The sequence below is a fragment of the Nipponia nippon genome, unplaced genomic scaffold, assembly GCF_047370975.1.
Source record: "Nipponia nippon isolate SJK-2023a ecotype South Korea unplaced genomic scaffold, ASM4737097v1 scaffold_16, whole genome shotgun sequence".
In the NCBI taxonomy this organism is placed as follows: Eukaryota; Metazoa; Chordata; class Aves; order Pelecaniformes; family Threskiornithidae; genus Nipponia; species Nipponia nippon.
Genome location: NW_028262332.1, coordinates 3,159,369 through 3,187,364, shown reverse-complemented (window position 1 = coordinate 3,187,364; position 27,996 = coordinate 3,159,369). Strand labels below are relative to the sequence as shown.

The following is a 27,996-nucleotide window of genomic DNA, read 5'->3' as shown; positions in this document are numbered from 1 at the left end:
TCTGGATAAGTCTACATGGCAACACCTCCCAGTCCTGGAGTGACCTTTGGGGTCACTTGCAATACCCTCGCCTTCCCTAAAAGACTTCTCCCAGGGCTCCAGGACGCCGCACGCTTGCCTCTGACGCTTGCTCTCGCTCTCCCCCTGCTTCTCACTTTCACTCCCATTTCATGTTCCCTTTGCCATGTGGAAAAGCTTTCAAGCTTATCCAGCCCAGCAGCAGGGTTTGTCCTGGTTCCACCCACTGGGACTTTCCTAGCTTCCTTCTGCACAGCAAGGGAGAAAAAAAGCCGGACAGAGGCACACAGCAGGCACCTCGGGGAGCTCAGGGAGCCGCAGTGCTCTCTTTCCCTGAGCTAGGTTTCTATTGTAGGCGGTGCATTCCTTGGGAGGGAGGGTGTGTGTGTGTCGGTGCCTTCCCACACTTGGGACAGCTCTTATTTAATGGGGGTCTCCATGCAGCGTAGACACCAGAAGAGATTTTGCTGTTCCCAGTTCCCATCCAGGAACAGCAGCTGCTCGCATGCCAGGCGCCGGCATGGACCGCGTGGCTGAGATAACCCTGGAGGAGGCGGCTCCTGGGACCAACCAAGCCTCCAGGATGCACCTCAGGGAGGATTTGAGGAGGATACGGTGCGCGGTGCTGCTGTGCCTGCTCTCCGTGCTGGTCCTGGCGCTGCCCACTGCCTACTTGCTTTTTGGAAACCTCAGAGCCCCCAGCTCCTGCACCAGCCAGGTAAGGGACTGACAACTGATTTCTGTCCTGCCACCCTGCGAGGAGAGCACTGCATTCCGTGTCTCCAGGGTCGGGATGTTTGGGTTTTTTATTCTCTTAAAGGAGTTTCTCATTTTTAAGGGAACATGCGAAACTTGCTGTTACATTCCTTCTTCCTTACTCAGAGCAAATCTGCCTGGGATAAATCTTATTATTGTTTGGTCTTTTTAACTAGTGTTTTCTGTTCCTCTTCTCTTAATTTCACTATGGTCACGGTACGAAACACAACTTTAAAACTTTCATTGACATGCTGCAGGAAACGCTTAAAAATTTGCTAGTTGATGGAAATCAGTGCCTCTCCACTGATTTCAGCCAGATTTTGACACTATGGCTCATTTTCCTCCTTTCTTTCAGCTTCACTCCGAGACTTCCCCTCCCAGTGTCCTATTTCAGCAAACATCTGCTGACCGCACTGCTCATGTCAGTAGGTCAGTGCCCATCATCCATCGCTGGGCAGACAGCTACTGCTCTCATATATTATTAGTGCAAACTCCTGCAGAGATATGATTTGAGACAACTAAGGAGTCTGACCCTAAATTTCACATCCCATTTTTTACTCCCCATCAAAACTTTCTCTAGATCTAGGGATCTTCTTAGCTCTTCTGCTTTGACAGACAGCTAAACTCACTTTGCTCCTAGCAATACAAGCTTGCTGGTGTGGCTGCTTCTAATGCCCTTCTATGCCACCCCACTCCTTCTCATGCCAGACTGCAAACAAGTGCCTATTTCCACAGTAGACTATGAATTCAGCAGGACTGCCCTATGCTAGAAGGATGCATATATGCCTATAGGCCTGAAGAATTAAGGTTTGAATTTTAGCTTCAGGTCTGAAATTCCCCAATTAGCCTGCTTGTTATATGCTCACTTAGGAACAGCAAAAAAAGCAGTGTTAGTAAGGGGCCTCGAAGGCACATTTCTAACCTCACACACATTTAGCCTACGGATGTTTAGACAGTGTGACAGCTGTACCCATGGCTGCACGCATGCGTGCTCTTGGCTGCACAGAGACTTGCTAGCCCCCATTTGACCTCAAGTCTGCACAGCCGGCATCTCGCACCCAAGCGATGACGGCTTCTGGGTGCAGTATCTTCCGCATTATCTGGCTATACCTTCGTGCACAGCTGAAAGGAGATGCAGCAGCCCTGCACAGGACCTCAGACTGTTAAATATGCTGATTTCTTGTACACGCGAAAGTGCGTGTTACCGCGCTGAGCCCGTTACTGCTATTTAGGCCAGTTAGAGTGGGTGCGCACAGAGTGAGGAGGCACTTTGGACAGTCTCAGCTGCAGTTGCTCTTTGTTTGTGTCCTGTGAGGTTACACAAAGCAGAACAGTTCAGTTCTTAAAACAGTCTTAGAGTGAAATAATAATAAAACGTTAGCCTGTTTGATTGGACTAATATGTTCCTGGCTCTTGATCCTGTTGCCAGAGTTAGCGGAGAAAAGTATTTTTGTGACTGGGTTTGGCTTTTTAAGAGGAAAAGCGCAACGTAAGCCATTAGATTTGCTCTAGCCTGGGCTACGCTACTGTGTATTTCCATGCATATGCACTGCATTATTAGTGCATAGTATTCCCAGTGATGTAATGAGGTGATCAGATGAGTTACAGCCTCTGCGAGTCCCGGTGAGGAAGAAAAAAATCATCAGGGCTGGCCGGCTTCCCGCTGCCTTCATGCCAAGCCTAGTGGGTGGAGCGCCCAGCTACAGTTCAACTGGATCCTGCATTTTCTGAATTTTTCGTTCACTCCACTGGTAACCGACTCTATCGCCAGTGTTGTCCTGCAACAAGGCACAGACGGGTGGATTTGTCTGCCTGTATAGCTTTTGGTTAATTCCCCAAGGAGCTGTGTCACAGGCTGAGCCCAGGCGCTCAGTCCTGCAGCTCAGCACAGCTATAGCCTGTTTCAGTCCATGGGAATGTTTCTGGGCATAAAGCTCTCGGGAAAATGTCTCTGTGCATTTTCTTCCGCATTTGAAGTGTTAGAACTGGATTGCTAAAGGATGCCTTTTTCATGTACCTCATTGATAGCCCAAATCAGGAAAACTAGGCTGGGACCAGACACATGTGCCAGAGCTCTCCGTGGCACTGGTTTTGGGGTGCAGATGCCCTGGGCATACTGGGAGCAAGTGGGCAGACCCAACTTTGCACCAGATGTGTATTTGCTTGCTGACCCTTGCAGCAGCGAGCCCACAGGAGTCCTCTCATTACCCCGGGACCAGAGCTCAGCCCACACATGACTTCTGCACTGGGGGCAGTCCTGGAAGGAGGGAGGGACTTGGCAGCTGAGCAGCTGAGAAGCAGATGTAGTAAATTCCTGAGCCAGTCCTTTCTGGAGCGAAGAGGAGGACAAGAGGAGCTGGGGAAGGTTTGTGCAACAGGGGCGTGCCTCTTTGATTTGCCTGCGGGGTGAGGTGGTTTATTCATCTCCGCTTCTGTGTGGGTGCACATGGTGTAACATTCTGCCTTTGAAGGGATACAAACTCACCTTCTGCTCTAGAAATGTCCCTTTCAGGAAAAAGCAGGGCAAGTCACGTCATTACAGCAACATGTGTGAGCCACGGGTTCTCTCTCTCTCTCATGGTATACTGCATCTTGCACGAATAATTCAAGTCTGATAATGGTTTCCCTGGGCACATTCCGGGCTCACTACACTGCTTCCCTTTTGGAAATAGAAATCACTTTCTTTTGTGCTTCAAGACAGAGTAAGTTGAGGAAATAGGGTTCTTCAAGCGATAACACATGGCTTGCGTTATTAGTAGGAAATCTATAAAGGCTCTAGTGGTGCCCTTCCAGAGGAAGGGCCAGGACTGCTGTGCATCCTTCCCCAAAAGGAAGCCAAGTTTCAGTCTGAGTGTACAAATCTACCAAGGGAATGGAACAGCAGCCAGGAGAGCATCTCTGGCTGCCTTAGCAACCCGCTTAGCTAGCCCAATAAAGCAGAGCATCAAGTCTTGTGGCCTGGAGGTGTTGGTACTTGGGCTTATTTTCATGGCATAGTTGGCATAGCAGGACCACAAGCAGCATAAATGGAAATTCCAAAACCTGTCCAAAGGGTTGCACACGAGCCTATGTGCCATGTCAGCCTTGTGATGGAGAAGGGAGCTGTTGCAGTACAAGAGGGACTTTAAGGTCCTAGCAGCTCCTCCTGGATCCCACCCAAAGGAATGAAGCCAGAAAGCTAGCAACAAAGCTTGGAAAAGGACTGCCAGAACCATAATTCATGCAGAGCCAGAAGCCCTAATGGCCTGCTCAGACGGGAAAGAGAACCTGAAATGGGTTCCTGATCTGTAGGGAAGGAGAAATGCCTGAGGAGGAGCCGTGAACATTGCACCTAGGCCCAGGTGTGTGGGATTCCCCTTCCAAAAGCCAGCAGCAGTAAAACTCCTGCCTGGCCATTGCTGCTTGATGCACATGGTCCTTGCGGGCAAAGAAACCAGTGAGCACATGCCCTGGGTACATGCTTACACTGGGCACTATAGTCCAGCTGAAATACTCCCACTGAAGCTGGTTTTTACTGGCACAGGAGAGGCCCCTACTAAAAACGCTCAGCCCAGACCATGCAGCATCTCTGGAGCTAGCAAAATTGTGAGTGTATGTGCTCTGTATGACCTGCAGAGACCCTGCCCGTAAAACAGTGTCTTGTGCTAAAAATGGAGTGGATGGAGGTGCTGGGGATATTTTGCTTATTCATCTCTCTGCCAAGCTGCTTTTCCCATGCAGTTCTCTGTCAGATACCCCCGGCTCTTCCTGGAGGTGCAAGAGGCAAAGCGCAGGAGCAGGGGATGTTCAGCCCCTCTTTTTGGCTTTAGCAACATATGAATATAAATGCACTGGGGCTTTTGGACATTCTTAGTATCAAAAAAATATAGAAGTGTTTTGCATACCGCGATCTTCAGGGTAATTAGAGCTGACTGTCCAAGACATTGTTTGCAAGTCAGCTGTAAGGTGGGATTTTTAACATCACTCAGTGCTGGTTAGTCTCTCCACAGTAACCAAAGGGAAAATTGAAGCCATGCTGTGAACTTTTCAGAATCACAGCTAAGCAAGAAAGGAAAAGAGAGACACTAATTGTGTAAATGATCTCTCTATCAGCTCATGCTGCTTAGCTCTCCATCATCACCTCATCTACACCACCAATGCACAACATTTGTGCTTATTTAGGACAAATATTACTAATGCCTGGCCATTATGTAGCATTGTCTAGTGCTAAAATATTTTCAATAGGAGGTTTAGATTTGTATCCTTATCAAATAGCGCAATTAGGAAAAAAAACCTGCCTTTGCCAAGCAACAGAATAATTTCACACCTTGCAGCACCCTGCTCTATCTACTGAATCACACTATCTTTTAGCATCTATGAATGCAGGTTCTGCACCTCGAGTTTCCATCTAGTCTGCTTTGGAAACTAGAAAATTGAGGTTGCATAAAAAGCTTCTCCTCAGTTTTTAGTCATTTTGTTATTTTTTATAAAAAAACAGAATTTTTCTTGATATCCTTCCCACTTTCCCATCATCTCTGTTTGTATTGCAACATCTGAGTTTATATGAAGTCCTTCAGCAGAAGTTAGGCTTTAAATATGTAAACAGTCCCACTGAAGTTACATAATTAAATGCAGATTTCTGATTGATTTGTAGCTCATTGCAGTACTTAACATTGTTAGAAAATATGTCACTTGATAAATATGTAGGAAGTGTCACATACATAATGGTATAAATAAACTCATATGCTTATACATCTGGCCAACAGCAAGGGGGAGTGTTTGAGGGAAATCCTCCACACCGATCTTGTGCTTCCCACCAGTGGAAGGACAAAGTCACCTGGCTATGAGACTGTGTCACATCAAAAGTACAGTCATGTTTAGACACCACAGCAAGCAGACAGGACCTTGGAGAAAGTCATTAGTCATAACGATAGGCCCAGACATCTTATTGACAGCGTAACACCATTTCTCTCTGTCAGCCACGCACTGAGCTTTTGCACCACTGTCACTTCTAGGTGACATTTCCTGCAGAGAAGCAGACTCCTATGGCTGGGCTATGTATGTGTGTACAGGTGGGGAAGGGAGGGCAAAAAAAAAAAAAGAGATAATTTTGCCTGCAGTTTTCCTTCTCCATTTTTTTTCCAACACACTGGAGCAACTATTTTAGAAATTACAGTTTTCTGCAGGAGCACATGGATGTTTACTGCTAGTAAAATACTACAATATCTTTGGGCTTACTAGATTAGCTAGCAGTCCCCAAACCCAGGCAGCCCGACTCTTCTTCCACAAACACTCTCCTTCCCCGGCCAATATAAGTTGTCCATTTTCTACTTCTCCTGCAGTATTTGAAGTTGTGTGAGACACAGCTACCAGGAGATAGCTTCAGCATCTACGTGCTAATACTATTTCAGCCTGTTTATTAAGCAATGTGCATCAAATCCTTAGCTGTAAGCTGATCACTGGCAGTTTACTCTATTCAATGTATTTATTGTAGCTGTCCGTAAAACGCACCATACCACACCAGTGTACTCCTGACAAATGTTGCATGATAGGGGTTTCTGACAGCCCTGATAGTCAACACTGAGCTGGCTGCATAATCCAGACTGTCTGCTTTCTGCAACCACGCTCTTGGCATAGACCTGCAATGAACTGTGCCCTGGGGAAAGCGTAAGGGATGCTCCTCACACCCCAGGGAGGCCAGATCCAGAGTCAGCATCTCACAGCATCCTCTAGTTAGGAGCCGTGCTGCTTTGCAGGCTGCCATAAGAGGACTGGCACTTGGCAAGAAGCCACCAGCCATGCCCAGGCATGATTCAAAAGGACCAGCCCTGGTAGGCATGTGGCAGGCAGACAGTAGCTTCCCTTTGAACTGCTCGACCTAAACGTCAGAACCACTTGGCACGGCCCAGGGCCATGCCCTGCTGCCATGCAAATGCATGTTGGCACGGGGATGTGTTGTGAGTGTGCTGGTATTTGGCTCTAGAACAAAACGTAAGAGGCAAGGAAAGGCAAATCACCCTGCCTTCCCTCGGTGGAGTGTCAGTGTGCTGCAGAGCTCACTCTCTGCCAGCTGCACTCTCAGACCTGCTCAGCTCCTTGGAAATCTTCCAAGGAAGCTACCCAACATTCAAGACAGACCTAAGCAACAGACTTACAGACTGAAATAACACAGATGCAGAAAGAAAAGCAAGTGAAACAGTAGCTCTGTAGCTGATACACCTCAGTCTCTTCGCTGGTGTTATGGATGAACCTTTGCACCTGTAAAGGCTCAGACCTGCTGAGTCTTGAGGCAGGGAAGAATCACTCAGATTGCTCTGCTTGCTCTGTTTGTTCTGCACAGATTGAGGGACAGGAGAGTCTCTAAGCAGCAGAGGTGCTCCAGCGGTGCTGGATGGAGGCACCATCCCAAAGGAGGGTTAGCGATGGCTAATTCACACTGGCCACTCTGTCAGTCCTTTCCCAGTTATGCCAAGGGCTTGTCCGGCCTCTGAACAAGACTGGAGTTTAACACAACCACCATCACAGGAGCCCAGGTCCTGTCCCTGGCACTGTTTCAGAGGCACAGGTGGTTTCAAACAAACAGCAGAAAACTCTTGCAATGAAGCAAAGCCTTGTCAGGGCTTGTCCTTTTACATCAAAGCTCTAGATTAACTTGATAATATTACGGTAGCATATTCCATTTTCTGGGATAATGCAAACAAGACCCTCCGTGGAGGTACTGTACACCCCGGAGCCCTGAGCTAACTGCTTGTAAATCTCTCCTGCAGGTCACAGAAGAGAGGGTCTCTCGCTTTCTGAAGCAACGGGCAGTAGATACTGGTAAGTTTGCCAGTCCTTTCCCCCATCCCAAACACTTTGCTTACCAAGGTTTCGCAATTGCTGCCACAGCATGCTGCTGGCAGATGCCTCCCTGCCTGCCCTCCGCTCTCACCACCCAAATCCCTCCTGAGCCAAACAAGCCAGGGCAGACAGAGGCAAACCTGGGTAACAAGATGCAGGGAGATAACTGGGGCCACAGCGAAAGTGTGAGAATTTCTAACCCTAGGGCTGTGCAAGCTCACTCCTTCTAGTGCAGGCACAGACCTCCCTAGCAGCTCTCAGAAATCAGTAAAATGCCCTGAACATGCAAAAGCATGGATTCAGGAGCCCATGCACACCATGCTCTCATCCACGTACACCACACCTCCCCTCGGTTCGCCCTCCAGCAATTTAAGACAGGGCCGCAATGTGCCCTGTTGACGCTGCAGCAGGCCTGACAAGCTCGCTCATTTGCAAAGGGATTTTATTACCTCAACAGTGTCCATAAACAATCACAGTAAATAACTCCTGACTCAAACTTAGGCAGAAATGGAAAGGGGCTGCACACGTTTCCTCAGCAGCATCGATCACCGCTCACATCTTGTTGACTTGAACAGCAGCTCTTACATGAAAACATCCTTATATGCTTTTTTTTCTTTTTTTCCCTCAGTTACAGATAAACTTTCCAGTGCAGAAAAGCCAAGAGCACACCTGACAGGTAATACTTGTTCAAAAATGAAGCGTTTCCCACAGGTATTACAGCAGATGTTGTGGTACAATAATCTTGGTCTATATGGATCTGATAGGATCAGGTGTTGCAGGAAACATGGGGAAACATCAGCTTTGCCTTGTTGACTATGGCAGATTGACTGCAGCCTGTGTTTGTAGAAAAGGGCCCACAAAGGAGGTAGTTGACAGAAATGTCGCCACTTTTCCAAGCCATTTCTTTCATTGAATGAGCAGCTCTTGTAACTGAACTTAAATAGGTGCCTGGTATCTTAGTAATCTGCTGAATCCCCTAGAAAAGGCAGGGGAAGGAGATCAAGTGAGCCCTCACGGAGCAGTGAATTGGGAAGAACTACCAGTTTTGGAGCAAAATCAGGTCAAATAAGACCAGTTTTAGACCTTATTTTTCTGCAAGGCCTGATTCAGGCCACACACACCATATTGCCATCAAATTGCCCCCTGTTTTCAGTGAGATCATCTCTAACACTTGTCAGAGCAAGCAAGGGAAGGCTAATGCCCAGATGAACCCCTGCAAGCTTTTATCTTGTCTTTGGAAGGTGCTATCGCAAAGCCCTATCGCAGGATGGGCTGCCGTACATTTCCGAGGCACTGCCAGCATTTGCAAGGCCACCATCTCACCACCTTAGCCTTGAAGGCATAGCTGGCATCACACCAAGGACACTGTCCTGAGCCCACTCCCATCCTCACCAGCTCCACTCACCTGGAAAATTTAGGTATTACCAGAGAAGAGGAAAAAGTTCATGGCTGGTTCCCATGTGGATGGAGTTGAGAGCTGAAAGGCTCTCCAGATGCTTTGACCTAAGGCAATTCATACCTCTCAAAAATACAGCTCACTGCAGAGGCTTCTCCAACACCCTGTGTGTTGTCCCAGGGGAGCACTTTAGTAACTTGAAGCACGCAAGAAATGGCATGATGCTTCACACAAATTCACCTACAGGGTTAAACCATTCAGTATTTCAGGGCTGATTTCTTTCCCATCATAATTTACTTTCCCTAATCCACAAGCTCCTTCCTAATGCACATCCTTGATCCCATCCCCTTTTGCACGCAGGTTGCTAGAGCTCCAAAACTGACCTGTCCTTGTTCAAAATCACATCTTCACTTAAGTGCAAGTTTGTAAGAGCAAAAGGACCGTGTCTGTTAGTGTAAGTCTCTCTGTTTGCCCCGAGTCACCCTATGGCAGAGAGACCCAGAGGCTCTTGGTGGAGCTGACTCAGAAGAGCAGCCGAAGCACTGCTTTGCCAACGGGAACTTCCCTGGGTTGCACAAAAGTCCAGTTGCCTCAGGGAAGCACCCAAGTTTTCTTCAAATTTCCTCAGGTCCCCCATTTACAAAAATTCCTTTGCTGTCATTCCCGAGCAGTATCCCTGGGGTGGTGCCTGTCCTCTTCAACCTGTCATTTCAGGGCAGTCACTGTTGGCCATAGCATGGAGCATGAAAAGAAAAATGCTAAGGGGATATTATCGCTCCTTTTCTGTGCGAAAAGGCTATACCCAAGCTGCTGTGCTACGTAGGCATCAGGGAACCTAATTTTCCTGAGCTTATCTTTGACCTTTTTTTAGCTCAAATATATTTTTGGTGCTCTACCCTGTGCCAATGAGTTCCCAAACTTAACAGTGCATCACAGCCAGAAAATATTTCCTGTTATTTTAAACTTATATATAACATAATAATATTCTCAGAAATATTCTTATGGTCTTCTCAGAAACCATGACTTGTGCATAGAAAGCAAATAAGGAATAATTCTTCTTCAGATCTTTGTTACATTCCCCTGTCTCAGGTACCTTTTTCAAAGTGAAGGTGGTAGACTACAAAAGCCTCACTTGTAGGAAATCTCTTGCAGATCTCTGTCTTTTTCTAGTTTTAGGCAAGTCTATTCTGAAGGTGAGGGCAGAGAAGTGAGAGGAATGAGAACTAGCCACAGTACTTTCACGGGAATGCACCACTGAATTAGCAGTAGCAGAATGACTTGATGTTTTGGTCTCTGTTCTTTTAGGATCAATTTTCCACCTGCTCTTGGCCTTTTTAACACACACTGAGCATTTTGAACTTATCCAAACTGGATAATCAAGATCTCCTCTCCCAGGGTGGCTATAGCTACTGAAGAATGGCACAATCCATGTGAATACCTAGCTAGGACTTTTCTCCATCCCCATTCTCTCCTGTACACTAATGTATATTTGGTGATGACTGGGCCATGCCACGCCATCATTCTCTCTCTGACTTATTTGGTTGCACTTTGGGTCAAGATGCAGACCAATGCCTATTCCTTCTTGTCACCAGCCTGTGGCACCGCTGGATGAGCTATGTTGCAGAAACCCCATCAAGTACCTGGCTCACACTTATTGTGCTGCAATGGTATCCAAGCGCTCCACTAAATCTGAGTAGAACATCACTTTCTGGTTCCAGTTGATTGCTGGAAGGAATGATCTTTTAAGGGCAGTTATTAAACTTCCAGGGCATGCTCTTGAGTAACAGAGACCCTGCAGCCACAGGACTTTGCAGTACATGCTGTACAAGGGCTTTACTACAACAGGGGACTCAGAATCTAATCTTTTGCTGAGACCAGGAATCTGGCCTCAAAGTACAGTGTTCAGTATCAGGCGCTCACACTGGTGAGGGCTAAGAATTGTAGAAAGCCCACAAGTTCAGCAATATGCCACAAAATATACCCAAAAGCTAACAAGCAACAGGGATTCTTCAGCAAGGAACTAAATCAAAAGGGATTTGGGGAAAGGAGAAGTAATTTCACATGTAAGGGATGCCAAAAATTTATAGTGGATGGGAAGGTTGAAGGAACTGTAGCAATGATCCCTTATTAAAAGCAGATTTTATTTAATTCATGAATCAGCATGGTATGTATATTTGCAGGAAGTATAGCTCCATATATTTATGAAGTAAATAAATGACAAGTACAAAGTACAACTGCTGCTAAAAAAGGAGCTATACTGTATTCAAAGGCACTTGAACATGCATTTTTCCTCTTGACCTTGAAAGCATGGGAAAAATTAATGAAAATAGAGAGCATCAATAGAGTGAGCCTTAACCTAAAAGGGAGGTTATAGCTGTAAAACTTAGAGTTGCCTAATTCTAGAAGTTATGAAATCACGTACTTGATTTAAGATGCCTGTTAGTTTTCAAAAACATTGAAGAACTGAGAGTCATTGACATTTTAAATGCGTCACTGTACACAGAAAGGAATATTTCACATGCAGCTTCTCTTCAGTTTTCCCCCAAAATTCCCAAGATGGAAAAGAGCCCAGGACATTTTCTGGAAATATTCTGATCTTTTCAGATCCTTCCCATCCCAAACAAGATTTCATCTGCTACCAACTGATCTCTGAGAGGTATTACTCCAAACTTTTGTAACCTTAGAGTGACCCAAATGCTACTTTAGTTTTATGCCAGGACTCAGACCAGTCCCTAAACACCCAAGAGGTAGATGAGGATGAAGGCAGACCATGAGTACTTTCACTTTCTTTATTCCTCTCTCTCTCTGTATAAGACAAAGCTCCATTGGCTTTAAGCCTCATCGTCCTTATAATACTTCAATAATTTAGCTTGGCTTGCTATCACAACCCCTGTCTAGCGCTCTCCCACACAGAAATACTCTCCTCATGTACTTTGCCTCCTGGGGAAAGAGCAGAAAGATTTGACTCTTCAGCAGCACTGACAGGCAGGCTGAAAAAAAGCCATTATTTTGTTGTGCTACTCAGAGAATATGCAAGAAATTGCACTCCTAACTCCTTCTTGTCTCCTTACGGATTATTTATTGCTAGAAAAGAGAGGGAAACGGATGCCACTGGGAGCTGAGCACATTAGTTTTTCTGAATCTCATTTCACCCAGGATAAACCTAATGGTTATTGCCAAGAGAATTTCAAAGCTTTCCTTTACCTGCACTCAGTTTGCCCTCCCATGCACACAAAGCCCTTCCCCAAATACTGAATAAAAATCAACTTTAAACATTAACTCAAGCTCATGAAAAAGGTCTCATTTCCTGGAAATCAGTTGGCTCAGTCTTTCTCAGCATTTAACATTAACTTTCCAGGTTCATTTTAATCCCTGGAGGAACCTTAATGGTTTTTATCCTCTTCCTTTTCACTGCCTCAGCTTCTGTTTTACCACAATGATTTTACATGGCAGTCATGAAAGATCAGAGAAAACTCTTTCGCTTCCCTGCAGAAAAATGAATAAGTGCTAGGGCTTATTCTCCTGGCTATCATGTGAGAGAAATTAAAATGGTGGAGGAGAGGTGAAGGGAATAGGGCAGCAGTTCCCTGATTCTTCCCCTGAGACCTGTGCAGCCTGGGAAGAATCCTTGGCTTGGATCAGACTAGTGTTGAGGTCTGGATTAGAGCTCTGCTTGTAATCAGCTAACCACAAGACTGGAAAAAGTCTGGAGAAAAGCTGAGGCTAACACCAAGCTTAGTGTTTTGTTCCAGCAAAGCATTTAAAAAAAATTGAGATTAAAAATTGTTTTGAATATAATGTGTTGCTTTGGAATTCGGCCTCTTGAAGCACAGTGGGGGTTTCTGATTTTTGGTAAAATCAGATGACACTGGTAAACTAAAGGCAATTCTACAGCAAAAGATTGCATTGTGAACACTCGGGAAGAAAAGCTTGACACGAGGGTTAACAAACCCTAACATCCTTCAGAAGCAATTTGGCAAGAAGAGAAGTTCAAGTGTCTCAGTGCTTGGTGACAGATCATGCTGATCATCGTGAAACATTTGCAAGCACAGTAGTGTCTGTCTAATTAACATAATTGCAATCCATCACTACTGAAGAAAATGATGCTTTAGTATTTGTTATTACTCTCCCAAACCATTAGGTACAGGCATAGCACCCATGTGTACAACTGCCCCAGCACTTAAGGACAAGATTTATAGTCTGTAAATAGGCAAGACAGCACCCTGGACCTGCGGAGTAAAGCCATCTGTATTGCTCCATAGTGCCATGACACTCGGCCTTTAGGAAGGACAGTCTCATCATTCAGGATCTGGCCTACAACCAGGACATCCAGTCGCAGCCTACCCCTTCAGGCAGCCTGCGCTGGCTGAGGTCTTGAAAAGCATCCTTGGCTTTCACTCCTGATTGCTCAGATCTGGACACCCTATGGACACCATCCAAAAACATCCCTGGACAGTTGACCTGCAGCCAATTTTGCCTCAGTTTTCAAACTGTAAAATAAGAACATTTCTGTCCTAGCATTTTGATTACCCTATTTAAATTGCTTGCCCTTTGGAGTAGAGATCTCATGTTGCATTCAGCAACATATCCCCACCTGTAGCAAACTAATCCATCTCTTCTCCCTCTCTCTTTGTCCCGCAGTGAAGAAACAAGATCTCACCAAGAACGTGGGAAAATATCTGCCCATCCTGCAATGGGAAGACAAGCGAGGCTTGGCCTTTACCAAGAACAACCTGAGTTATTCCAGCAACGCTCTGGTGATACCTGTGTCTGGGGACTACTATGTCTATGCTCAGGTCACGTTCCGAGGGCCCATTGAAAGTCACAGTAAAACAAATTCGGTCACTGAGATCATCACCAAAGTCACTGACAGTTACCCTGAGCCCACCCAGCTGCTGACTGGCACCAAGACCCTCAGTGAAAATGGAAACAACTGGTTCCAGCCCATTTATCTGGGCGCAGTGGTCTCCTTAGAAGAAGGAGACAAGCTAATGGTCAACGTTAGCGACATCAAGCTGGTGGATTACACTAAGGAGCACAAAACTTTCTTTGGTGCCTTTTTACTGTAGGTCCCTGGCAGCACTGGTGGGAGCTTCCCTTCAGGGCCCTGGCGTGACCTCGCTGAACCTTGGCTTTGTGGGTGTGCATCGGGGTGCGATCTCTGTGCTGTTATCCTTCTTCTGCACTGTCAGTCCCCTGCAGATGCTTGCAGCCTTAAATTAAGGGGTAAGGAAAGCTGAAGCCACAGGCTGAATTGAAAAAAACAAACAAAAAATAAAAAACCAGAAAACTGAAAATCAGATTTGAGGAAAAAATATATTTTTGAAAGTAAAAACTGAGAGCTCTTCAAAACTTTGTAAACTAAGGAGGAACAGTTTATACCAGTGGGTAGGAATATTGATCTTGAATACTGCAGCTAGGCTACATTATTAATTCCATCTCCGATGTACAATTTGCTCACCTCAAAAAAGCGTTTTGAACTTTCTCCAGCACTTCCAGTATAGTTTTGCATGACCCTTCTTCAGATTCTCAGTTCTAAAAGGTAATTACTTTTCGTCATTTCCGTGTGAATAGATTTGCCCAGTACTTTGCACTAACACAAAGCTCAGATTAATCATTAACCACTTAATTAATCCCTTCCAACTTCCCTGTAAAGTAGATTAAAATTATATCTTATGTTTTGCAGAAGTTACTTGAAATCTTTTTTTTTCCCCAAGAAACTGTTTACAGTTCTTTAAGTCAATACACAGCCTCAAACCTTTATGTAAAATTTCTAGGGAACATGCAGAAACACTTTCTGTTTCAGCATGAAAGTGGAATCTCCCCGACAGGTCCTAACATTAGGAAAACAGAAAAAACAAGACAGACAGGCAGCAAAATTTTCCACACTTTTTAAATCAACCACTGAAATTTCAAGAGAAAACCTCTGCAATATTTTGCTTTCCATTATGTTTAGTGCAAAGCAAGTGTAACTAAAGAAATCAGTGTCTTGGTGCTCCCCCTTGCAACCACTGCCAATGCTGCAGTGGTCCCCTAACCACAAGGGACCCTCCAGCCTATGCCTGGGTGAAGGCTGGCAACCAGTAGTCCCTACGCAAGGTCAAAAGATCCAAAGACACCATCATGGCATGCCACAGCCAGGTGTGGAGATCAGGAATGCTTCCCACCTTGCACTTATTTACTTTCATAGACCTTACTGTCTCTCAGGGAAATTCCCCAGCTTTCCTTCCCCTCCCACAATAAATACATCACTGACAATTACTCAAGTCATGTTCTTGTAGATTTGGACTTTACACTCTTAACTGCCAGGAGGTCTCACACTCGAGGACCTACCACCCAGCTGTTCTGCAATGACCAGGCTTCACTCTCTGCAACTCTTTCTCTTTCCTGTCTAACCTCATTAGATTTCCTCCAGTTTTTATTTCTTGGCCAGAAGTGACAGTAAGGCTTGATTGCCTAGTTAACGTTTCCACTCAAAGCCATGGTGGGGCCCAAAAGCACACTGTTAGTGTCAGGAAGGCACTGAGGTTGGAGAATACTGGGCATAGGAGGTTGTAGCTGAGGAGTTCAAATGGGCAGAGAAGTTCTCTGGTGAAGACAGGCCAGCTATAAAAGACCATATTGCAGTCCAACCAGCAGTGAGACCAGGCTGCTTTGTCCACAGCAAGCCTTTTCCTAGCAGGAGACAATTTATTGCTATATAAAGATCTGTTTGAGCTGACAAGGAAAAGTCAGTGGCACAGCTGAAGCATAGAATGTAGAGAAAGGCCAAGGCAGATTGGGGGTGAAGGGAGGAGAAGAGCAGAGGAGGAGGCGAGAAATCCAGGCAATACCGGGATTTCTGCCTCTTCCTGGCTTGGTGTAAGCGCCTTCATGCTGACAGAATGACTATACTTAAACATAGCAAATCTTTTATGTAGTAAATCATCTCAGAAAAGAAGGCTTTTTGACCATTCTTCCCTATTCTGCAGTGCCTGGGTCCCATAGTAGGTCTCAGTCCTTCACTGTTTTATCTACACTGAGACAGCATTAAACACATTGCAAAAGCTAGGAGATTGCCATCTTGCCCTGCCCTTCTTTCCTCAGCCAGGTGTCTTTCTTGCTTCCAGATTCTCTTTGAGTCTAGTCATTGGGTGTTGGTCCACTATATAACACTGCCCACCTAGGAGACCTTGACGATGTCCCTGCATCAAAACCTCATTACAGTTTGACTTCCCATCCTTTCTTTGACTTGTCCTTTGTTTTCCCCACATCAGCTGTCCTCTTGATCCCATTCTCCCACAGGCACCTTCCTGCCTCCTTGGCCCAGTCCATTAGGTATAAGGACACCTCTTTGTCCAAATCTAATTTTCTACACATCACTACTCTCTCACAATCACCCCAGTGTACAGAGAAAACTGACATCTGAAAATAGGTTAGGATGGCAGAAAGTAAAGGTAATGATCCTGCTAGCAGGTGCAAACACTCTTGGCCAAAGCATCCTTGTACATCTTCATTAGCTAGATTAATTTCCATCTTTAAGTCCTTACTCCTATGTTTCCTCCACCTGTTCAGCCTTTTCTTTTAAGCTGAAACTGGCTGAGACAGGAGCAGTTATTCCCCATGTACCCATTCAGTACCTAGCACATGCGACCTGGCCTCATTACTTCTCAGAAAGGGTGTCTTCTGATTCAGCTTCCTGGCAGGGCTGTTCTTACTGCTCAGAAACCCCACACACCATGGTAAAAACTGGTGAAGTCTCCCTCTCTTGGGGGTTCAAGACAAAATTATTCTCTGGGAAACCCTAAGACTTTCCATATCTCAGATTCTCTAAAGTGTTCTCTCAGACCCCATGTTGAGTCCTTCTGAGCTTCTCATCCCATAGTTGTGTACCCAAAACGGGATCTGAACTCATGAAAACATGAAATTTGCAGCTCTTGCAGACCACCACGTAAAGGACTTTAGGTGACTTGCACACGAAACAACGTGGTAAATTTCATAAAGGGAAGACTTAAAAGTGACCGGTCCAGGACAGAATAATCATCAGCAACTAGCTAGGAAAGCTTCTGTGTAGTGTTATATAGCATAAATTTAGTTTACCTTGGAGAAAACTGGAGTGCAAATTCTAGCCGTTCTGAGACAGTTACAGAAATTAAGAAAGCTCTTTGTTTCTACAAATGAGATGAGGTAGCATTCTTCTGAGGCCATAATGCAATCCTGATAGGCTTGTACAGCAGATTTCCATAAAAATAGTATCTAAAGTCATCATCGCTTAATGCCTGGCGTGCTGAATGATGGTAAATATGAGGTCTGGGGGAGAGGAATGGTGAATCCAGTATTTGGCATACAATAAAAGAGCCTTCTATGGGATATATACACATATATACATACATATATATTTATGTATATTCCATAGAAGTTCTAGGAAGCCCATTGGCAATAATGAGTCTTTTCTGCAACAAGGCACAAAATTTGTGTCCACTGTATGTTAACGATAAATTTCACAAACAAAAAATGGCCTGCTGCAGCTCCATTGCAGGTGTGACTCTCTTGATCCACTATCCATGCCACAAAAATAATTATTTTAGTCCAGTTAGAGCAAGCTTTTGCACCCCATTACACACACCAGCTTTTAGCGCATTTAGCACACTAGCACATTTTACATGACATAAAGTAATAGATCTGGCATTACTTGTTTTAAAGTGGTGCACACATATTAATCCATGTATCTATCCTAGTGGAAATTCTCTCTCCCTTTTTTCCGCCTGTCAGTGCTAATAATGTTTCTGTAATAGTGACCAGCAAATGCAATAGGTATGCAGGGGCTGATTCTGACCCTGTTGTATATCAGATATTCCTCCACAGAAGTCAATGACATGAAGTCAGAGTAAAGCCACTCCAGTGAGACAGAGGTCAAGCTTAAAGGGAAATATCTGAAACAGACTGAACCCAAGCTATGGATTCTCAGATATTTCCAAAGCTAAATAAGGACAAAGTGTTCTCAGAAATTTGTGTTTATTGAATTAGAAAATTTTCTTTAACATAAATCATTTCTGGAGACGTGAAAATGCATATGCATCAGCGTTTTCAACTGAATAAGATGATGATGAAATCTGGTCATGTGAATAAGTGACCTTTCAGTCTGTGGTTGAACTGAAAATATGTTTTGTTTTGGGGGGACATGAAACTAAAACAGTTATAAGAAAAAATCCAAGCTGGAGAAAAAGGGTGAAATAGGCAGCTCATGTTAAATGAGTTAAAAATATATGATTTCAGGTTTTGACCCTTACATTTCTTGGGGGGGGGGGGGAAGCACTTTTCAGAACAAAACAATTGAAAGAAAAAGTAACAGATTTTTTTTTAGTTTTTTCATTCTTAGGAATTCTCTTCTTCCCTAATCTCTTTGATCCCCAAAAAACTAACACTAAATATAACCCAAATTCATAAAAAGGTTCACTTACCTACCCTTTCCTTTCCCCTTAAAAACTAAATATTGGTAAATAAGCATTAACTTTCTCTCCATATATGTACAGAAGTAAATTTAAATCAAGCTATAAGGATCACAGCTCCAATCTTGCCAACATATACTTGTGCTGTACTTAGTCCTGAGCATGTGACTAAAGGGATATCATTGTAAAAGCAAGCTCAGTTTTTCTATCTGGTGTATGGGAGGAGTAAAATCTACATTGCTCAAATTAAAAGCAGATAAAAAGTTTTACCTGTGTTTACCCTCTGCTACGTCATTATAGGACCAGCCCTCCAAATCAAGGAGTGCTTACATGGACCATCTCCAGCACATGTATGTTGGCAGGATTAGGGTCTAGAGGTGGAAAGTCGAAGGCCTCGTCCAACATAACCCAAATGATGAAAAGGATGCTGCTGAGATTATTTGGGACATCAGAGTTCAGTGGATACTAGGATGAGCAGACCCCCAGTACAAAGCAACGCTACCTGGCTATACTGAACTGCAGCACAGACCAAGTGGAATGGATTGAGGTACTCAGTTGTAATTTTCAACACGGACATTTCAGAATTTTGAAGGAATCTCATTTTTCACTTCTGTATGGTATAACTGACCACACTGCGCTTTGTTTTATTAATCTCCTGGATGGCCCATCATTTCAGATGAGAAATGAGGAGAAAATTCATTCTTTAGAAGAATCAGAAAATGTCAAGAATTTTTGCCCAGATCTGGGTATTAGACACCAGTATAGCATTTTGCTATTGTAATGTATTTTCATATAAGTGATAGTATATTGTCTTGTGCTTCAGTACTGATGTGTGTCTTTACCAGTAGAACTGACTTAGCTTCTTGTTTCCAAGTTTTATGATAATAAAAATGCAAGTTAACTAATGTGACAACTTCTGATCCTGGTCCCCTTCCAAAAACGCTAACCAAATAGCACCCTTAAGAATGATCAGCTAATACAGCCAGATAATGCTGATGTATAAGAAACCTATTTTGTTGTGTGTTAATGTATGAATGATCATTATTTTATGCATGGTTAGTGGTCCCTCACCAGAGTGAACTTGGATTCAGACTTTCCCCCAGGGGAAAAGAGACTTGCATTTCAAAAGGAAAAAATGTGAAGGTTGAGCAGATTTTCTTTTTCAGTCCCTTTTCCCCTTTGCGTGGGGAACAGCTGGTTTCCTCTTTTTGTTTTTTCTTAGTCTATATTGAAAAAGAAAGTCCTACGGAAAAGCAGTGCTCATCAGAAACTGCATCATAGCCGTACTCTCAGACTGCTGAGTCAAGGAGTGATGCTCTCCACTGAGCACCCAAGAGAGACAGGAACCACGTTATGCCAGCCACCTTTGGAAATCACAACCTGCCCAAAAAGCCAGGTTTGCCCTATCTACAACCGTACATAAGAGCACCTTGGCAGCTTGGGAACTAAGTGTTTCCAATTGCTCAGCTCCCGGCTGCCAGGCACAACCCAGCTAGGAAATTTTCACCAAATGAGGGTCAAAGTCTTGTTTGAAGGCAGCAGAGCTCTGGGCACCCTTGGCCCTGTTCTAGCTTGAGCTTTGCTGTCCTTACACTTTTAGCATAATAGCAACATCCACTGGATATGTATTTCATATCTTGGGCAGTGATATCTTCAATTCATCTGCTGCCAAGAAAGCAAATTCTTTTTTTCCACTAGCAGAATGGAGAAACATTGTCCCACTGGGCATATTATTTTGTATTTCCACAATTTCTGTTGTTTTCCTGGCTTGAACTCAGAGTATCATATTTAAATTGCTTCAGAAGAGGTTTCTGGTTAAGGGCTCCATGCTCTGGCTCAAGGAAGGTTTTCACTTGAAAACTCTGATGGAGGACATATGTTTACCCTGGTTTCCATCCACTTGCAAATCCCTGAGACGCGTTGTTAGGCTGCGGGTGGCAGCCTCTGTAGATCAGCCAGCAGGTAATTAGACAGTAGGAATGAGATCTTTCTCTCCTATAACACCAAAAAGATTTGTCGTTTGTTTTTTGTTTGTTTTTTTTTTTAAATCCAATAGCTACCTCACATTCAAAAGAATAGCAAAAGCAAATTGTGTTTTTATTATTATTATTTCCTGTTTTAACTTCAGCTGAGCAGAATTCACTTGTTTTATTGCCATTTTACTCTGTGCTTTGCACATACAGGGTAATAACTTGAGTTAACATCATCTTTGTGGTCTAAATACACTGGCACATACAGTCCCTCCACATGACCATTGTGCTTCATTCTGCCTACCTTTAATCATACAGAAGGTGTCTACTCTTAATAAATTTCTAGGCTTCCTCTCTAGCAAGGTGGGGGGAAGAGATGCACATTTCTGAAAGGGTGCGCATGCTAGGGAAGGTGGGGATACTAGAGGTGCTTCTCTCCCAGGGCTGCAGAGGGATGTATATAGTAATTTTCTAGCTAAATGTAAGTAAGATCATAACAACGCTGCACTCACTTTCTCAGATGGCTGGATAAAGTTGCCCAGCTACTGCTTGGGTAGAATCCCCACAGGGTTTAATGTTAACAAATATATACATGGACATGTATCTTGAGGGAAGGGAGAACCTTACTTTCATACAATGGAGTTGTTACTCCATGAAATTCACCCTGCAGGGTAGGGCACTACCCATGAGAGATTAACATTCCCAGCTTTCATCTGTTGGCCAAGATGCCCAACCACAGCCCGATCTGCTACTTGCCAGCTTTGTTCTTGCATGAAGACCCCTTTTCCAAGCCGGGGACAAGTTCAATGTCACAGTTAATACATACAGCTTTGGATGGGGAAGAGCTTTGAGTTCACTCTGGCAGGGCACAGAGACTTTGTCTCCTAAACATCTTGCAGGATGGAGCACAAGCTGAGATGAAGTGATCTGCACTCACAGGAAGGGCCTATGCTATAAAAATTTCAGCTCATGGACAGGCAGCTGAATGAGGGCTGTGGTTTTTAACACATCAGCATCTGTCAGACAGGTTCTCAAAGGAAAGGAGGAGGTTTCTTTTTGAGACTTAGTGCCAAAGGTAGGTATGAATCTCTTCAAAAGTGCAACAACGAGAGCCAAGTTTGTCAACAGTGACAGTTCCAAATTCATTGTGCCTTCTAAGTATTATTGCTAAATCCTTTGGAACAGCATGAAAGACATTGTCTGAGAAGTTATAACCTGGTTTATTAAGCACCATAAGTCAGGAGTGTTTGGCGTTTTCTGAATTATGAACTAAACTAGCTTTCCAGATGCTCTCATTCTTGCACAAATCAAGCTATGTTCTTTCATTGATTGTAGAGTTTTAATATAAAACGTAAAAAAGGCACTGAAAATGTTTGCTGCATATTTATTGGTACTGTACATATAGATGTCTTAATTTTATGTAAAAGAAATTATAAAAAATCATGGTATAAATTTTAGATCTATTATACTTAACAGCTATTTTTTTTAGAAAATAGCTTTGATAGCTTCTGACAATGAAGTTTATAAATAGTTTTCAAAACATGCTTTGTGTCTTAAATCAAAAAATAAAAGCATTTTATTTGATTCATATTTATTCCTGAGTCTTTCTTTATTCTAATAAGCACCCACCAAGTGCTTATATTGACAGATGGGAAGGGCAGACATTTACCCATGCCAAAGTGGTTGAAGTGTGCTGTGTATTGCATGTTACACATGTTTTCTCAGATGTTAAGAGTTTTTGTATCTAAGCTATTAATCACATACAGAATAAACATGCAGAAAATTATTAATCCTAACATTTCAAGAACAGTGAAATTCAGCCCTATTCACCTGAGGACAAGTTCAGACATTTTCATGAGCCTTTATTTTAAGGTCTTTAATTAGAGAATTTTGCTCCAGTGACATATGACTGAGCACTGGGACTATAATTTTCAATTCCACAGAGATATAATATTTTTTCTCTCTGGACAGAACTAGCTGAATCTCACATTCATATTTAAGGGTGCCTAACTGTCACTGACAACACCCCCCTCCCCAAAATAAAATAATTTAAGAAAAGAAATCAATGCATCCCAAAGATGATGTACTTTGCTTTGGAATGAAAACCTCCCATTTAACTGCTTTCTGCCTAATAACAATAAGATTATTTAGTAAAGCCTCGTTGTGTTTTGAGATTTCTTTAGAATTTCAGAACATTTGAGCAGAACAGCATTTATGATTCAGAGAACAGGACTTTGTGTGGATTAACTAAATTCCTAAGTCTCGCAATAGGATCCATTTGACCAGCCCCATCAATTGCTATTTGTGTAAAAAAAAAAAAAAAGGAAAAAAATAATTCTGTTTTCTACAGTAATGAATTTTGTTCATGGGTGTCAGCTAAAATTACAGAGGTGGCTCCGACCTGCAGTCTGCAAGTCAGGTGTTAGTCTGGCTTCTTCTAAAGTCTAACAGAGATGGGGCGACTCTCTCATGGGTCATCTCCCTTTCTCTGTTAATTCCAGAGAGCTTAGAAACATTTCAGCGCAGCTGAGGTTACGAAGTAGGAATCACACCCTGAACTTCATTTCTGAGCTGAGCTCATTTGGGTGGGCAGCTCTCTTAGTAGACTCCAGAAAAGGCAGCTCAGCATTTTCCAGAATCAGAGCCTGAAGTTGGCTACTGCACCAGCCCGCATAGCTGTTCTCCTTCAGCACTTAACATGACAGCAAACCATCCGGCTTTCCCCCTTTCTATGCCTTAATTGATGAGAATAAACTCATTAGTTAAATGCAAGAGCACTGTCCCATATGCCAGGAGGGGAAGAGGTTCAGCATTGCCTGCTGATGGTCCAGCCAGTTGATGACTGTAAAGGCACACCAACATCCCCTCGAGTTCCGAGTTAATCTTTGCAGACAGGATAGAAAGGCACATTTCTGCATGCAGGGACCAAAGTGGAAGAGATCTATTAAGACATCATCAAGCAAACAGCTGCCAGGGCATGGTTATCTGTGAATCACACAAAATAGATGTTTGCTCACAACACTTCCCTTGTCTCATCAGTGCCTGAAAGCAAAGGATGAAAAATGACATCCTTTCAAAGAGATGGTTAGCAGCAAGCGCTGCCCATGCCCTAGCCCTTTAGCAAAATGACTTCACTTCTTGAAGAAAAGGAAGTAGGACATCTGTGTGTAAATCAGGGGAATCTCTAGAATAAAAACAAAGAGATATGAAACAGCTTTTTGCTATAACAGTGGGACTGTTCCTCTTTGCTACTGAATTATCTGGTGAGAAGGTAGGAAGGATATTACAACATATGGAAAACTCCAATATCTGTGTACAAACCTGTAGGTCCACTGAAACTAGACAGTCCCTAGGGCTCTGCTACCACTACCTTATGCATGGCAGCATCTCATTAGTTTACCTTCAGAGGTCATACCCTTATATTTCTTTAATAGAGGAGCTGAAGTAAGGAGGATTGAAAAGGACCTTTTCTTTACCCATTGGCTGCAGCTAATTCTTATGTAGGCTAAAAGCATAGGACTGACCTGCATATCACACTACTACTGACCCTCTACAGTCATAAACTATACTTCGATACTTATTCAGTAGGCACATACTGTTGAGAAAAACCTCCTATTCTTTACCCCAGCTTCTAAATTACAATCCCAATTTCAAGAAGGCATTTATACACCCATTCAAAGCCAAGTGCATAACCACAAACCATTTTTTTGGCAAGCATAGCTTACCATGGGAGTATCTTCTTGCCTCAGCAGGGCACCATGGGGTCATGCTTTGAGGTTGTAGTTATAGCAATGACAACACAGTTCTTTAAAGAGGTTTTACTTTATTTATTCATGTGGAAGATTCCCAAGAGGTAGCTGAGCTAGGCCCCACTATTTTTAGGGCAACTATGTTGGGTAAAGAAGAGTGTTGCCACAGTTGCTACAAGGAATTTTCCTGTCATTTCTTCCCAGAAAAGTTTTACTGCATCACAGTGTGGAACACCTAAATGATCAGGCAAACTATCATGCTACACCAGCACTTGCTCTATACTTTCTGGACAATCCCGGAGGAAGGCATGCACACTATGAGCATGGCTGGAGTGAGTTGGCTGCAACAGCAGCGCCGCCAATGCCCTGCAGACAGGCAGCAAGGACTGCTTCCATCTGCACTCTGTTTTTCTGTAACCCAAGTCAGGCCACCACACACCCAGAGCAGGGGAAAGGGGACACCAGGCAGGTTCCTGGGCCACCCCAAGCCCAGCAGTTCTGAGCTATGTCATTTCTCCACCCTCCCTTTAAGTATGTACACTACCAGGACACAAAGCTTCAAGTGCTAAAGCCAGCTGTCTTGATTTCATAATTAATGGGTTTATGGCCATCTTTTAGTGGGCTAAGAAGCTAACTGATGACTTCCTATGTTGGGGCTGTGGCACCTCAAGGTCATCTCTGCTCTCTACCCCATCTACTGTCCCTTCAGAAAGAACTGCATCCCCCAACTCCAAAGGTTCCCATGGTCCCTCTGCTCCCACACAGGACTCCTTTCACTTTGCAGTAGAGGATACAAATTAGACTATTTTACTTTCATTGTACATTAAGGCCTATCTAATGTTGGATCTGGTGGAACCAAACTAAGGCCCGTTCATTGAGGTTTATGATTACACAGCTTAGAAATCAGCAGAAGACTAACAACTTCAGCTCATGCTTCACAAAACACTCTCCTAGTCCTCTCTGAAGGGCTTTGACAGCTTTTATTGGCCTCAGGAATCACTACCCCAGAATCGGGGAATATCCCACCTTCAGTGGCTTTCCCCAAGTGGTGGGTAAGCAACCCTCTACCACTCAGAGGCAAAAAACCCAAACAATCTTAAGTACAGTACTGGCAGTGTGCAGTGCACTTCATTCAGCTCAGAGCTCATCTCCAAAAATACTGCTTTGGCAAAATAAGGGGTTTGTGTGAAGAGACAGCAGCTTCAATAGAAGCTCTTGGAAAAGGTTTCTGCACTCAAAAGTGAGATTTGTTTCCAGCATCCCTGGGGACAGACAGGGTCCCCACGGTACTGGTTCTTCTGGCACAAAGGTCCTTTCCCAAAAGGCCTAACTATGCTCCAGAGAGGCTCTCGGAGCCCCCAGCCCTTCCTCCCAGTCTCATGCCACTAGGAGGTGATTCTTCTGAGCTGGAGCTACAAGTCTACAGACAACTGGTGAGCACCAGAAAGCACACATCAGAAAGCACACATCTGAAGACCCTTAAAGACATAGGGAACATCCTAAAATATCAGATCAACAGTTCCTTGAGGACAGTTCTCGAACAACAGTGGCAGAAGATGCTGTTTAGGGAGGACATGGGAGTGTTTCATTTCCCTCCTATCTTATTGCATCCACACTTACATCCGCCATAGCAATTGTTTCAGAGGATACATCCATATCTATTTCCTTTAGTAATTAAACTCATGAGTAACAGGTCCATGAACAGACTAATCACTTTCTAAACTATTTGGTATTATTTGTTCCTTCAGTTTCCTGTAGCAGATTTCTTAAATTCTTTGGCCGCTGCGTAAGAGCACTCTTACCTGTTTCAACCTGAAGATAAGAACAGTCCTTGAGCCCGGGGCTGCGGCAGTCACCTGGAGCACAGGAGACACGAGATCAGTCTAGTCTGGGACAGGTGCTCCTTTTTGGCCCAAGCTTTGGAACATGACAGATGTGTGTCAGCATTCATATTTCCAGTCGTTTATCATTCAGCAACCTGTATCACATGAAAGAAACCTCATCAGAAGCCACAATCACACGCTCTCTCCCTCCCTATGGAAACAGTGGCCAACCTGTGTGTCTTAATGGCTACCAGACTGGTCCTGGAGCCACAAGAATTACCATGGATGCTAATAACCCACCATGGATGCTAATAACCCACAGACCATGGATGCTAATAACCCACCATGTGAGGCAATCCTCCAGCGAGCAGAGAGCTCTCTACAGGGCCCTGTGTCAGAGGGGCTACTAGGACATCGTTCATCAAAGAGGTCGTAAGTAAGTGATAGCATCAGCTACCTTCCAGACTCTGATAAAAAAATACCGCTGAGCAAGTGTTATTTCCTTTTACCCTGCCATCCCCATTCTTATATGTCATTAATCTCTGATCTGTGAGACAGAGAGAAAACAGAGATCAGCCAGGCCATGGCTGGCTTGTCACTATTTTCCCCTTTACAGGCTTTCCCATTTGGGTTTTCAGGAAAACCAAATATTTCTTATTTTCTTTCACTTTTTTCCCCCTTCACTTTGGGACAGGCAGTCACAGAGCCAGGGAGAGCTGGGAGGCCACTCTGCAGTTCTTTGAGAGCCATGCTCCAGGCATTAGGGAGGTGCGTGGCAGAAAGCTGGTGTCTGCTGCAGCACAGCCTTACCACACAGCGGCGATTTACAAGGAATTTCAGAAATCACACCAATAGGCTCAGACAGTACAATGACACCTCCGCGCTCACCCTGTAGTCATCACTGTTGATTACTTATGTGGACAGGGACCAGAGAAAGTCTTTGGCTGAAGAAGTAAAGCACTAACTCAACTCAGAGTCATGCGCAATAGGAAGCATCAGATAAGCATGAGCCTGAACTATTGCATTACTCAAGTGTTTTTCATTTGGGTACTTAGAGGAGTCAGAACTAAGTAGCTAAAAAAAAATAAATAAATATGATCATAAGCAGTTAGGCTCCCTCAGCTTCCCTTACAACCACCCCAAATAATACATTATGCCTCAGTTTCCCTCCATACCTTCAGGGATCAGCACATCCAGACACCTGAGGCCCACTACACACCAAAGCACTTACTGAAGACCCTTCCCTTAGCCTGCAATAATCCACCCCCAACATAACCACCTTCCTTTCCCACTCCCCCTTTCATCTTTCTCTCCAATGCACACACCTGCAGGAGCAGAGCAAGGCGGAGGCTAATGGAGTCCATTAGCTCTCATTAACACCTTCTTGACCAAAGCAGGTGTTAGCCACCCTGTCAGCCCACCTGCATATTTCACTGCCCTGGGAGGAATTCCCCAACGCAACACAGACTCTGTCTGGGTCTCTCTGTACTGCACCCTCCTCTTCAGGAAAATACAACAGTCAACAAAACCACACCAAAATACTCATCACTGCCTTGGTGCTTTCCATAGTCTTCTGAGATGTCTAGGATCCCTCTTCCCCACTGCATGAGCCCGGCCTCCAAGCCATGGGCCGGTTCCCATTCCTCTAATTACTTTTCTGCCTGCATGTTTGCTCTGATTTGGATGTGGTGAAGAAGAGCCTGCCATTAGACTTCTGCGCCTTCCTTGCAAATGATGCCCTGATCCCCATCCACAGATATCATACGTCTCGCCCTTCACAAGTGAATTCCTTGCTCTCAACAAGAATATTTACTGCTTACATCGGAGAACATATTACTTGTAATTTACTCTTTGTTTTCTCTGTCCTTACAGCCTTCCCTTTATGCATTCAAGAACTTAAAGCAGCACCCTGTAAAACAGCCAAACTACAATGTCCTATAAGTGACAAATGGAATTAGTTATCAAGAATGATTTCCAAACACCACCACGTGCTCTGATGCAGCCACTCAAAATATTACTTGTTTTCTTAGGAATAAC

General features: G+C 44.1%; 1 protein-coding gene and 1 long non-coding RNA gene across 2 annotated transcripts; one reads left to right on the top strand and one right to left on the bottom strand.

The window, feature by feature from the left end:
• Positions 1–270: 270 nt before the first annotated feature.
• Positions 271–19,322, top strand: TNFSF15 (TNF superfamily member 15). The gene is made up of 4 exons (XM_009475854.2): positions 271–736; positions 7,521–7,572; positions 8,222–8,269; positions 13,631–19,322. The coding sequence occupies exons 1-4, from the start codon at positions 524–526 to the stop codon at positions 14,056–14,058; spliced, it is 741 nt and encodes a 246-aa protein (XP_009474129.2). The 5' UTR covers positions 271–523; the 3' UTR covers positions 14,059–19,322.
• Positions 19,323–20,291: 969 nt separating this feature from the next.
• LOC148056213 (uncharacterized) lies at positions 20,292–27,219 on the bottom strand. Its single transcript, XR_015703676.1, has 3 exons — positions 27,135–27,219; positions 25,939–26,114; positions 20,292–20,412 (listed from the first exon to the last, which is right to left on the bottom strand). It is a non-coding gene; the product is annotated as an uncharacterized LOC148056213 (long non-coding RNA).
• Between the last annotated feature and the right edge of the window lie 777 nt (positions 27,220–27,996).

Bases quoted from the DNA above. Each gene is read 5' to 3' on its own strand.
- TNFSF15 (XM_009475854.2), top strand. From the start codon at position 524: ATGCCAGGCGCCGGCATGGACCGCGTGGCTGAGATAACCCTGGAGGAG. The intron at 737-7,520 runs GTAAGGGACTGA...TCTCTCCTGCAG, and splicing joins CCAGCTCCTGCACCAGCCAG to GTCACAGAAGAGAGGGTCTC. The intron at 7,573-8,221 runs GTAAGTTTGCCA...TTTTTCCCTCAG, and splicing joins GCAACGGGCAGTAGATACTG to TTACAGATAAACTTTCCAGT.